Source organism: Rissa tridactyla, chromosome 7 (genome assembly GCF_028500815.1).
Source record: "Rissa tridactyla isolate bRisTri1 chromosome 7, bRisTri1.patW.cur.20221130, whole genome shotgun sequence".
Lineage (NCBI taxonomy): Eukaryota > Metazoa > Chordata > Aves > Charadriiformes > Laridae > Rissa > Rissa tridactyla.
Window position 1 is genome coordinate 33,913,298 of NC_071472.1, and position 12,433 is coordinate 33,925,730.

Sequence of the window (12,433 nt, forward strand, 5' to 3'; positions counted from 1 at the left end):
AAAAAATGGGGAACAAAGTCTTGTAACTATATTCATATATAACATTGAAAGTCTTTCTCGTTTGAAATGAGGAATACTTAAGTGTCACTTTTCAGTGTTAATCAAAACCAATTATAGAACTTGATTTTAGCAATGTAGATGCTTATTGTAATCATATAATTTTCTTGACAAATTTCTTTACTAAATATTTTTACATTATTAAAATATACTACACTAAGTTCATGATTTGTTTTGTTTTTTTCCTCTGGAAGAAAGTTCCCGTTCAAAGGAAATAAGAACTAAACTTTGAAATCTAAAATAAGGACTAAACTGCTTTTCATTTACTTTTCTACCCTTTGAGATGCCAGAAGCAATTTCCTCTTGAAGCTGACTTCCTTTCTGGAAATGATTTTCGTCTCCAACCATGTTGAGGCTCTTTTCTCATTCTTTCATTCTGACTAACTTGCTTTTTTCCCCTCTGACTTGCTCCTGCAGTTGAGTAGAACTTCTGGAGGTAAGTAATTACAGAGAAGTTCCTCTCTTAACTTTATTTTTCAGTTCTTCTTTCCCCCCACATCCCCCCCCGCCCCCGCCACACACACCCCACCGCCCCCCTCACCCAGTCAGTCTAGAAGGACAAACAAAGCACTATTGGTGTCCTCTGCAAGAGAGCACTGATAGGGGGCTGGCTGTAAATTGACGTGGCATGGAAAAAATCTCTGCTAGTTTGTAGCAGCTCTAACATTGCTGCGAAATCAAGCCTACTCTGACCAAGTTTGTAGCTTGAAAACACCACGGGCATACTGTTTCTATATAAAAAATGAATGGAAAGTACCTTCGCTTTTTGCTTTGGGAACTAGACTCTTTCTGTATTTGGATTTACGGCTGATACAAAACAAAATCAAAGGGAATTATTTGGTTACGTTTTTTTCCCTGTAGTGAGAGCGACAGATCTTGCTGCTCCCCCAACCTTTTCCTGCGATTTAATCATTTGCAGATCTTGCCATGGGGTGCGGACTGAGAAAGCTGGAAGACCCAGATGATAGCAGCCCTGGAAAAATCTTTTCTACATTGAAGAGACCACAAGTTGAAACAAAGACGGATTCTGCTTATGAATATGTATTGCTGGATTTTACTTTAGAAGGTATCTCTTTATGTTATATCCTTACTATTCTGAGAAGGCGAGGAATAAAATTTAACTTAGTTCTGTCTTGTTTGACTTAAAGTAAATCTTAAATACTTTTATTAAAGCTAGCCAAAACGTAAGACTTTTATTTTGAAACACAAATCATGACGAAGGTCCTCACTTAGATAAAATTACAGTGGAAACTACTGAAGTATTTTTAACAACCAAACCCTCCAAATTACACAACTGTCCTTGTTAAGGAAGCTGGCTGAAAACTGTTAGATTTTCCTAGTTTCCTGTGAGTCAGATACTGCCATCCGTGCTCACTTTGAATAATGGTCGTCTGAATTCAGTGTGACGGTTCAGAAAATACAGTGTGCCTGAGCATTAATTGAATAACAATTTTCTTAAAATGCCCTCAACTTCTGAAAACAGGCTGTCATTGTCCTCGTTACTTTATGCAGAAGTAAGTCTGTTTTTTAGTTGTATACCATGAGTAGCTTCCCCTCTTATGCCCACCCCAGTCTCTTGGCAGATATTTTAGTAAGAGTCTTACAGTTTCATCTTACTATTTTTTCCAAATGCTCAACTTGTAGTTATTGAATAGTCTTTTGAAATTGTGACCGAAATGAAACAAAATTTGTATGCGTAGCTAGAGGCAGACAGTGCTCTGTGGGATACTTCCTTCCCGAGGGTGTCCCGTCTCTAACAGAGCAACTCCCTGTTCCACAAAGTTGAAAACATAAACAAGCCCAGATGGCTGCCCTCTGAGAACAGACAGCTCAGTTTTGCTGTCACTTCATAGTCACTTGCATTTTATAGCAACCAAATCTACTGGAAATTCTTAATAACAAGGATTTGAAGTAAATGCAACAGCTAGAAGGGTTTGATAAAAGGAGTACGTGTAAGTGCGTGTCTTGCATATGAAAGAGTTGCTGAAAATGTGTCAAAACTTGGCCTCTGCTTAGTTTTAATTCCAAATTAAAGAACCATGGTAATAATTTTACTTAAAATAGATGTCTATTGATAATCTGAAAAATACTAATAAAAGCCACATTCTCTTAAGTTACAGTACTTGACATACAACTGTTTTTGTTGTTCTGTTTGTTTACACACATAGTTTCTCACTGGTTTGTTCTTTTTGAAGAAACAGAACTTTAAGTAGTAGTGGTAAAATATTGGAAATAAAGCTAGGCTGCTCAATGTATACATGAATTACCTATTGGTATACTGATAATGGAAAGGATACTAAGATTTTTTTTTGAGACTGAAGAGCATTTAGTGTTCTTTAATTGTCTGTGTTATGAGTAGCTTTGTTTTAAAGTAACAAGTTTCTGGAGGTGTTATGTCAAGGATGTGTTGTAAAGGTGGTTGTGACTTTGAAGAAAAAGCTCATGCAACAAGTCTAAATAAAGGTATATCTCTATTACTTTAATAACCTATCACTACAGCAGTAAGGATTCATTTTCAGCTGTTTAGTCTGATATACAGAAGTGCTTAGCTTCAGTAACTTACTGTGGAATTATGAATGCTAAATAAGAGTGACATCAGTTTTAGATAGTTGCTTAACTTTTTTGTTTGTTTCTAACTGTATGTAAACACGGGTATCTTTCTGTTGGATCCTTCTAGCTGTGTGTGTATTTGACCTTCAGATATTTTTTTTGTTTGGGTTCTCTAATCTTTAAAGATAAGATCACGAATACATGAAAAAAAAATGGTGTATATGCTATCTTGGAGGCATTTCTGAATGTTGTTTGTTTATGAAACATGGGGATTGGCTGAAGTACTGTAGGGAATATGTTTGGCTTTTTTTTTTTTCTGCTACCCGAATCAGCTCGCTCATGTACTTGTTGCTACTTGAATATCCTTTGGCTAAATGAAACCTAAGCGGGAGCCTTTTATCACTTTAGACCAAAGGCAGCTTTCACTCTGCTCTCAGTTTTTGTGTTATGTCTTCATGGCATTCTGTGTCTGCTGATTTCTAGAGGAAGATCTTCCCCAACATCTGAGACTTCTGTTTGCCTGAGTTGGTAGTTACCTCTGGATCTGTCACCAAGTAAACCAGAAAATCTGTACTTAGTATCCTTTATAAGATCCTTCAGTAAGCTGTGTCCTGCATTAAGATAAAAGTACAGCAAGCATAAATGCATTATTTAAGTTCAATATGCCTTATTGTCTGTGTAATCAGATTTATGCTATGTGAAGTTGAATTGGCGCTGCTGGGGAGACTTTCAGGAGTCCCTCATGTTCTTCCAAGCCATGACGCAGATTAGGTCAACCATTCTGTAGTCTAAATTCATTGGCTGGAGTCCCTGTGCATCTTCATTAGTTATCAGCAATGTATTGTACCTTGGCTTCTCCCTTCCAGGTTCCCAAAATACTCCCGTCCCTACTGTAAAAATCAGCTCTGAGTTCCATGGAGGTGGTTGTGCATCAGGAGAATCCCAAACAAGAAAATTGCAGCCGGTCTTTTATTTTGGTGGGGTTGAATAGTACAAAGGAAATGGAGCAGTGGACTCTGAAGTGTAATTTTAAAGGCCTGTCAAGGATTGTAAATTTACAGTTTCAATCATGAGGCATATCTCAGTTACAAAAACAGCTGTTATTTTTTGAGTTTAACCATAAAGCAGGGATAGTTTAAATACTCCTACTGAAGCAGAATGCTTATGCCTTTTCCACATCTCTCCTATTAGGGAAAAGAAGAAATATTGATGCAAGGGTATTTCACATCAGCCCACAAGATAACATGCTGTGAAGTTCTTGTCACTCTGAATAACAGTATGAATATGTATGAAGTAGCTGTTTTGTTGTCATCTTCAGTGCTGTGTACCTGAAGTTTACTTTACAACTAGCAAGATAGCTGTGGCTCTGTTACTGTTGACATCGGATCAGGCAGAACGTTTTCTTAATGCAAAATGGTTAAGGCATTTTCAAAATCAGCGAAGTGATGATCACATTGTATGTATTCCTGCTTTGTTTTGGTTTGTGGGCTGTAGAGCAGCTCTTCACCAAAAAAAAAAAAGCCCTCCATGATGTACATGTATTATCCCCATTTTATGGTGGGCAAAATAGTCTAGAGATTGAAGTTTTACAGAACACATCACTCATGAACCAGCAGAAGTCTATTTCAGTTTATTGGAATAAAAGATTTTGGCAAACCAAAGATTCACATATCTGACTTTCGATACTTTAAACCAGTAGGACAGGTAGAGTTCGTGACTCACCGTGACTTTTATCAAAGTCCATAAATTCCTTGCTGTTGCCCATCTACAACATAGGGCTCGTAGGTAAGAAAATGTGAGAAGGTGAAGGAATAGAGTGGCAAGTGATATTTATGTCACTGTATTCATCTGTTCTTTTTTTTCTTTTATCTTTTTTTAATTATAGAACCAACGGAAAATTAGTGTATTTAATTTTTCAGGGCTTATTGTATGGTTTGAAAGAGAATGTTTAAAGCAGTGTGTCAAAATGTTCACATATCAAAAAAAAAAAGTGTGTTACAAGGTCACTTAATGCCAGTTGAGGCATCCTTTCATACACTTAACACTGGTCTTAATGCACTGAAAGTTTTGCAAAGAGAGGGAGAGGGACCTGTCAGAATGCAGGAAAGAAGTGTATCACTTGCAGCAAGGGTTGCTGATAAATTCCAAGCCAAGCTGTCTTGTCATGATAGCTCATATGTGCAGAGGATGAAAAATCTGGCAGCAAATATATGCTGGCAAAATCACTCTTTGCTTACTGCCTGTATATGGTATTGGTTTCCTGCTTTGTGGAAGCTCTGAGAGCTTCTGTTTTTCAGTTGGGGTCGAGGGGAACAGGAAGTACTGACCATCAGACTGACTGGCAGAATATATCAGAATATATTACCAGTGAGGAATCTTCCTTTTCTCTGTGCAAAAGCTGTGGATCAGACCATTCAAAACAGGTTCTCCAAAATGTTTTCCTTAGTTTCTGACAATGGCTGTGTAGTGCTTATCTGTTACATGCTGATCAGAAATGCTTGCACACATTCAGACAGATCTTCCTTAGAAATTAGTGACACCATGTAGCTCATTTAAACGACATTACTTAGGTTTGCTGGAAAAAGGAGTTGCGAGTATGATAAAAATTCAAGCTACAATCCACAGATCACTTTAAGGCATCCAAAAAACATTGAAGAAAACCAAACCAATTGTTCTAGGCTTAAATTCATTGTATAGGAATTCACCTTTGCAACTAGGGTTGAAGGATACTGCTTTTGGTATGTTTAAGGCTTTGGCTATGCAAAATAGTTGCTTTGTTATTTTCAGACCTATTGTGTGTTTAGATATCGATGCAACTCTTAAATTAGCTTGGCAAAGCTAGATCTAACAAAGTGTTGCCAAATAGATTAAAAATGGATTGCATTAACTTTAAAAATATGTACTTCAACTAGTTGAATCAGCTGTGAATCTGCTTTTTCTTGTATAGATAGAACTGTAGCTTTTTATTAAATGCCTTAGAATAGATTTTATGTGGTTTATATAAAAAGAACTTAAAAATATATGGACACACATAGTATAAAGTGCTTCTCTTCTGCTTTCAATACTTTTAGCTTCCTCAAATCCAGAAGTTATCAAGATCAGTTCTGTGTTGGATATAGTATCTAAGGTGGAAGAATATTACAACAGAGGATATGTTGTAGGAGCTGTTCATCCTATTATACTGCCAATTGGACGCAGAAGGAATTTCCCTGCAAGTCACATGTATCGTGTGGTACTTTCACGATTAAAATTAAGGTAACAGTGAAATAATTTGAATGCACTGGTCCGTTACTCAACACATTTGTAAGTGGATTGCTCAACGTGCGTAACTTATTATCAACTTGAAATGAGGACCTCCAAGAATGAAATAACTGTTCCTTGTCTAGGAAAGCGAGCAACTTCGTAATTTTTTTTTAATTAATGCTAAGCATACAATAGGCTAATGTTTGCTTTGCCTTAGTAAATGTCCAAAGAAAAATACAAAGTTGCTTATCATAATTTGTGGAAAGATAAATTGTTACAGTTTACCCTTTTATTTTAAATACATTTTTATAATGAAGTATCATCTGCCTTAGAATCTGAAGCAAATACAAGATTAAACAAAACACTAGGAGAATAATAAGCTGCTTTAAATTCTCTCATGCCTCTTCACTTCCAAAACTTTTGTTTTCACTTTTTCCATGGGAGCATTATTCAGGGAAAGTGACCTGTAAAGTGTGAATTACTTAGTTTATCAGAGATAATTAGTTTATTTTTCCTTATTAATAAGAAGGCAATAAACATTCTGTGATAGAGGAGCATGCAAAAGCTTGGTTTTGACACTGAGGGGAAGCCCAGAATTTGTGTTTAGGTTCCAGCTCTGTAGTGTTGTTTATTACTCCTGTTTTCACTGTGTTGTAACCACCATGTGATCATAAAGAAAACTTGATCATAAAAAAATGGACAAAGAAATTTTACCATTAGTTCCCTTGAACGCAAAAGAAGATAACCTTTTTTTTTAATTTGAGTAACTAGAAAAGTGGATTTCTTATTGCATTAAGAGCTGTCATGCTTCCCTGTTGTATCCTGAGTCCTGGTGCAGTGCACAAAGGTTCTTTCATTTTCCTTTGGAAGACTGGAAGGGCATGAGTTGGAAGGTGCCCTCTGCCACTCCAGTAATGCTTCTGTAAAACATGGTTCATTTGAGGGAGCTTCTCAGAAGCTTTGCTGAAATAAGCATTGTCCATGGTGTTTACTGCTCATAAAACTTACCTTCATCAGCTCATCTGCAAACAAGGTGAAGGTTGTCCATGTGGGCAAAGGCTTGAGAAAGAAAAGCAGAATATTTGCTCTCTGGAGCTGAGGCTTCAAAGAGCTGACCCTGCCAGCATGCAGCTCCCACAACTCATCTTTAGGCCCTTGACTAGATGAAGAACAGGAACCAGCAGCCTGCATGTGAAACTGAGCGTGGGTTCCCAATTTCCTATACCAAATGTACCTATGTTGGTTTTCCTATAGGCAAATGCACCTTCTCCAGCTTCTATCTTGAAAGTAACCTTTTGTACAAGTGTGTTTCATTGATGGTTCATTCTAAAGCAAAAGCTTGTGTGAAGGAAACATCAAATAAAATCCCATTATATTATTGATATACACCAAATATTGTTGTCTGAATAATAACCTAACTGTCTTTAGGTGAAACATGATGAATGCTATTCTTTAACTTTAAATTAAAGCTTGTTGGAGTCTCAAATCTGAGTAATTTAAACATTACCTAACCCAAAGTGATTGTTACTGAATTTTGTATTTCTAGTATTTGCCTGCACTATATTTCGTGTGATAGCTGCAACTCAGCTCTAGCTACAGAAGTTAAACATCAGCACGTTAACAGTGTAAAATTCCCACTTCTATTCAGTGTGTTTTCTAAAAAACTGATTCTCTAATTTGTGCTTGCTATATTTATAGCTTAAATCTGTATTTTTGGCATTATCAGAGATTTTGGGGTTTACTTATTAAAGGGCTGTTTGTCAACAAAGCTCAGTTTCCAAAAGATGCCTGTTAACAATCTTCATATGAAATTCCTGTTAAATATTAATATTTTTACCCTGACATTGTAATACACAGTAGCTGTGACTTTGTGTAAGAAACAGAACAAAACACCAAAACCAACTGAGTTCTAAATAAAAGTATGAAGAAGTATTGCCAGGATTTCATTCATAACTATTCCAAAAGAAAAGAATTCTATATGCAAGCACTTGCCCAAGTTAGCAGCAAACTACTGACAAAGACTGCTTTCTTTCTGTGTTCTAGCCAGAAGCATGCAGCACCCAGAGGACAAAGGCACCCCAGGCTGGTGATTGAGGAATGTCCTTTAATGTATGAAACACTGACAAATGAGGTAGTGAAAGAACTGTTAGAAAAGGTAATGGAGCATTCTGGGTTTTTTCAAACTTCTCTTCAGATTTTTATTTCTACCGTACATGTAAGTTGCAATGGTTAATAGTTTTTTAGTTTTGAGTTTTAACCTTGGCTTGTTTTATAGAAGCAACAGAGTCTTTTCTTGGTGCAAAAGGAGTTATTTTTCTTCGTTAGTTCCTTGTCCTAATTTAGGACTTGATACTGAGCCCTGTAAAGCTTTGGGAAACTGGCCACTTAACCACTGAAAGCAGAATCAGACCCAAATTCTCAGTCAGTCTTTATAAAATGCTTGTAGATAGCTCTTTCTGAAATTAATATTTTTAAGAAAAATAAAATATGAAGTTTGTTCTGGGTTAAGTATTCCCACCGAACATGAATATATTCCATTACTAAGAAAGATTTTTTTCTTTAACAGAAGTACAAAATGTTCAGTAACTGTATTAAATATTTAGTTGGCACAGCTTTTGAAAATATTGTATAGTCAAAGAAAACAAAACTTGCAGTGGAATGCAAGCTATACTTCTAGCTCTTTTTGTGTTTAACTTCCTCTGCAAAGTTAAAGACTTACCGAAACAGGAAACTTGTTATTACAAGAGTATCTTTTACATGAGTTGCCAAGGAAAGAGGTAGAGGAAAAAGCATGTTGGGGATATTCAACGTTCTTTGAAATTATCGCAGAGTTGTTTAAAATTTGAAATGGCTTGTTTTGAAATTTTCAAGTGTTTCAAATTTAAAATTTACATGACACGTTTGTACTATATGTGTATTGCCAGGTTGGTTGTATTGCATACCAGACAAACACTTGAAATTAGTAGTGATTGTCTTGCAAGTAAATCTGAAACAGTAGTAGTATGTGAAAATAATTTTATTTTTAAAGTGCTCCCAGTGCTTTAAAAATACCGAGCCAGTAATCCAGTATAAAATTACTTTTTTAAAGATCTGAACCCGTAAGACTTTGTGGCACTTCAGGAAAAAAGTGGTCATACTACTCTTTTTCTGTGTGTTGATTGTCACATTTAAAATTATTTGGTTGTCTTAGAAATAGCAGCTCTGTATAATCACAGGGATTGGCATATAATATCATTGCTGTACATAGGTAATGGTGGTAGATAGTAACACTTCAGTCTATCGTGGGACTAAAGAGGGATTGTAGTACCATCAGCTATTTGAGTGTTATTCACTCTGTTTAATAGTTAATGTGAGTTAACTGGGTAGAGATCCTTCCCTCTGCCCTCACTAATCCAGTACTTCCCAGGCGATTTCTTCTTTCTATGCTGGGGTTTCAGTATTTTCCTGGAAAGACTTCGTTGCACAGGGGAGCTTGTAGCACAAGAAGCCAGTGGGATCACCTTCCTAAATGGCAGCACTCCTTATCCCAGAAATAAACCCTCCCTCCGAGAACAGATACATTGCACAGGTGGCACGTATTCTACAGTTGTATTTTGAGACTTCAGTGCAGAGAAGACCCACCACTGGCTAAAAGCAGAGTTAAGAGGGTTTTAATTTACTTTTAGTTCCCTCCTTTCTCTGCTCCTTCACCATTCTCAGCAATAGTAAAGCTCAGTAGCCTTTAAGTGAACCAGAGGGTAATGAATCATGACACATGACAATAGATATCTCTGTAGTAGTAGTGGTCAGTAATTTTAGTACGACTGGTTTCAAGTGTTTAGAGAGACAATACTCTTTATTGCACCAGTATACTGCTTATCGTTGTGACACAGGAAGCAAAACACTTTGGATTTGTTCTAAATGAAGGATTTTATATACACTAAAGTCAGTACCAGTGTTGTCCACCTTTCTTGGCCTGGGTCCAAAGACACTCTAGAAGACTTCCATTTACTTTGAAATGTGGGCAGTGTACAAAGACAAGCCACCTTCTATAGTACAGCGTTGTGTCTTTATGTCCTTGAAAATCAGCAGTGTAATTAAACAGAACATGTATATGGAAGTTGTTGGTTTTTCTTAAAAAAAGTTACGTGTAATTCTAAAATCACTTTGCAGATAAATTTCTTATGCAAATACAGGTTAATGAAGCTGCTAAAAGAGGAAAGAAGTTTGTGGGATTTGTAACGCAACACTTTGCTCAACCTAAAGCCTGTAATGGAACAAGTACGGATGGAAGCGCAGAGCTGGAATCAACGCTGGGCAAAAGAAATAGGGAACACAGAAGAAAAAATTCTGATGAAAACTATAAAAACTGGAATGAAGGGACATTGAGTGGTCACTCATCTGAGAGTGGGATAGAGGAGGAAATGCAAGGAGAAAGCAGTCTGTTACAGGATGCAGATTTGCAGTTTGGAAAAGAAGTCAGTCCTGTTAAACCACGAAAAGGAGATGGTAAGAAATGCTGCTTGTTTTTTGCAGAAATAAGGTATTTCATTGTGCTGTTGTTTTAAAAAGGTATTGGGGAAAAAATAAGAGAACAGAATGTTCTATTATATCAAATACTGTTTTTGGAAGATGCACCTTCCTTAAATGCGTACATATTTCTAAGAAAGCGGTCAGATGAGGAAAGAAATATTTACCTTCTGTGTTATGTTTGTGTGAACTGTGGTAATTTATTAAAATGATAATTCAGTTTTCATACAGAATACTACAAATGTACTGTCAAAATTCTAGTTTATAACTTAAAGAAAAAGGGAGGAAAAAAAACCAAACCCCAGAAAAATCACCCACAGTGTAATTCTGATTTTAAATGTGCTACAAATACATTTTTGCTTGATGTGTGTATAACAAATATGTGGAAGTAAAAACACTGTCTTTTAGAAGATGCAATTGTTTTTAAACCTTTTCCTAAATACATATAGTTTTCACTTACTCTTAATATTAAAATCATAAATGTGTAATGGATTTCCAAGAATGTTTTGATTCCCATTCTCCTGCCTCTTTCAAAATTGACAGCAGAGATCTCCTTCCAGCTAGAGCTGTAATTTTACGGGCTTCTAGTCAACTTGCATATAATGTACAGCAAACAAATCTGTTCATAATGGATTCTTTCTGGTTAACATGCCTTCAAGAAGCATCCTGAAAGAAATCACTTAAATTAATGCATTGACCATGAAATCAAAGAGGATAAATGTTACAAATGAATTTACACTATAGAAAAGTAAGCATTAAAAAGTTCTATTGGACAGAAAAGTATCACTAAAGGATGTCAGTGCTGTGGTAGTAAACTTAGTTGTGGAAGAATCTGAGATACTTGATGTAGTCTGTGGGAGAGATTGCCCGAAACGGTGACTTTTGCTACTGAAGCACTAAGGCCTCCTGGTTTGCTAGGAAGAAAAGGTGAAAAGAAGTAATCTAAAGCGTGAGAACTAATGCAACATAGTATTGTGTAGAAAGCAAGCAGCATGAAACCTTCACGTCAGATTGCATTTTGACATAATAGGTTCTTCCCTGATGGGCCAGACACGTTTTAATTGCTGTCAAAAGCAACTTTTTCACTTTCCCCTTAAGAGTTAAGCACCCTCTCCCGTTTGTAGACTGTCAGGATAATGACTCTAAGCACTGAGATAATCGATGTCAGCCTTATTTTTAACACTTGAATTAAAGCAGTTCTTGTACAACACGCTGAGCCTTTATAGCATGATCTGTTAAAGCTTAACTCTTTCCTTGCAATAGTGGGTTTGCTACATGTAGCAGAATAGAAAGGCTGTAAGTAAAAAAGCCTAAAGCTCTTGGTTCTGTCTGTTGTGCAGACTGGTGTGGCCAGGTCGATCAGCAACCAGTGCATCCCCTGCCTGCAGTGTTCTCAGGAAGTTCTTCAGAAAGCTTTGGCAAGAGTATGCCAGGCTTCTCTACTACTAGTTAAATACTCAGCAAAGTTATTGGAGTTCCTAAGACAAAACTTACGAAAGCTTAACCACCTTTCTTTGTAAATGTTTTATGTAACAGTCATTTAAAAAAATACTGATGTGAATTTTCAAAGAAATGTAGGAATGTGCTGCCACTTCAGTATGATACTTCTATTTACATCTGCTCAAAAGATGCAAAACTCCGAGTTCTGGATTTGGGGATCATAACGTATGGATTTTGACTATAAACACACCCCTTGCAGAGGCAAATTTCTGATACACGTGAGCAATTGGAGATAGTTGTATTGGGAAACTTGATTATTTTTTTCTGAAGAACAAATATAAAGGTGATCTCACTTTAGTATATGGGAAAGAAACCTTAAGTCAGCATAAACACACTTATGCCAGTATGGCCACCTGTGGAGGTGATAAAACTGTATAGATGGGAGAGTTATCTCTTACTGATAGAGTTCAAAATTTTGTCCTGAATTTACGTATTCCAGGCAGCTGATGTTACTTGTGGTGAGTGCAGTAACACTTCTCAAAACAGAGCAGGGTTCTCCCAGAGGCTGATCCAGGTTACTTACAGTCCAGATCCTACTTTGGCAATCTCCCTAGAGAGATTGCCTAGAGAGACT

The 12,433-nt window shown here is 36.6% G+C and overlaps 1 protein-coding gene across 3 annotated transcripts in view; it reads left to right on the top strand.

Annotated features, from left to right (window-relative positions):
• Positions 1-385: 385 nt before the first annotated feature.
• RFTN2 (raftlin family member 2) overlaps positions 386-12,433 on the top strand; it is a 39,041-nt gene continuing 26,993 nt past the window's right edge. Inside the window, exons 1-5 of one of the 3 annotated variants that reach the window (XM_054209354.1) lie at positions 386-493; positions 977-1,123; positions 5,679-5,862; positions 7,894-8,005; positions 10,026-10,338. In XM_054209354.1, the coding sequence (XP_054065329.1) occupies positions 985-1,123; positions 5,679-5,862; positions 7,894-8,005; positions 10,026-10,338 (748 nt within the window). In that variant the 5' untranslated portion in view covers positions 386-493; positions 977-984. Of the gene's footprint in view, positions 494-629; positions 1,124-5,678; positions 5,863-7,893; positions 8,006-10,025; positions 10,339-12,433 lie in introns of those variants that run through there. The other 2 variants (XM_054209356.1, XM_054209355.1) reach the window with 2 other exon arrangements.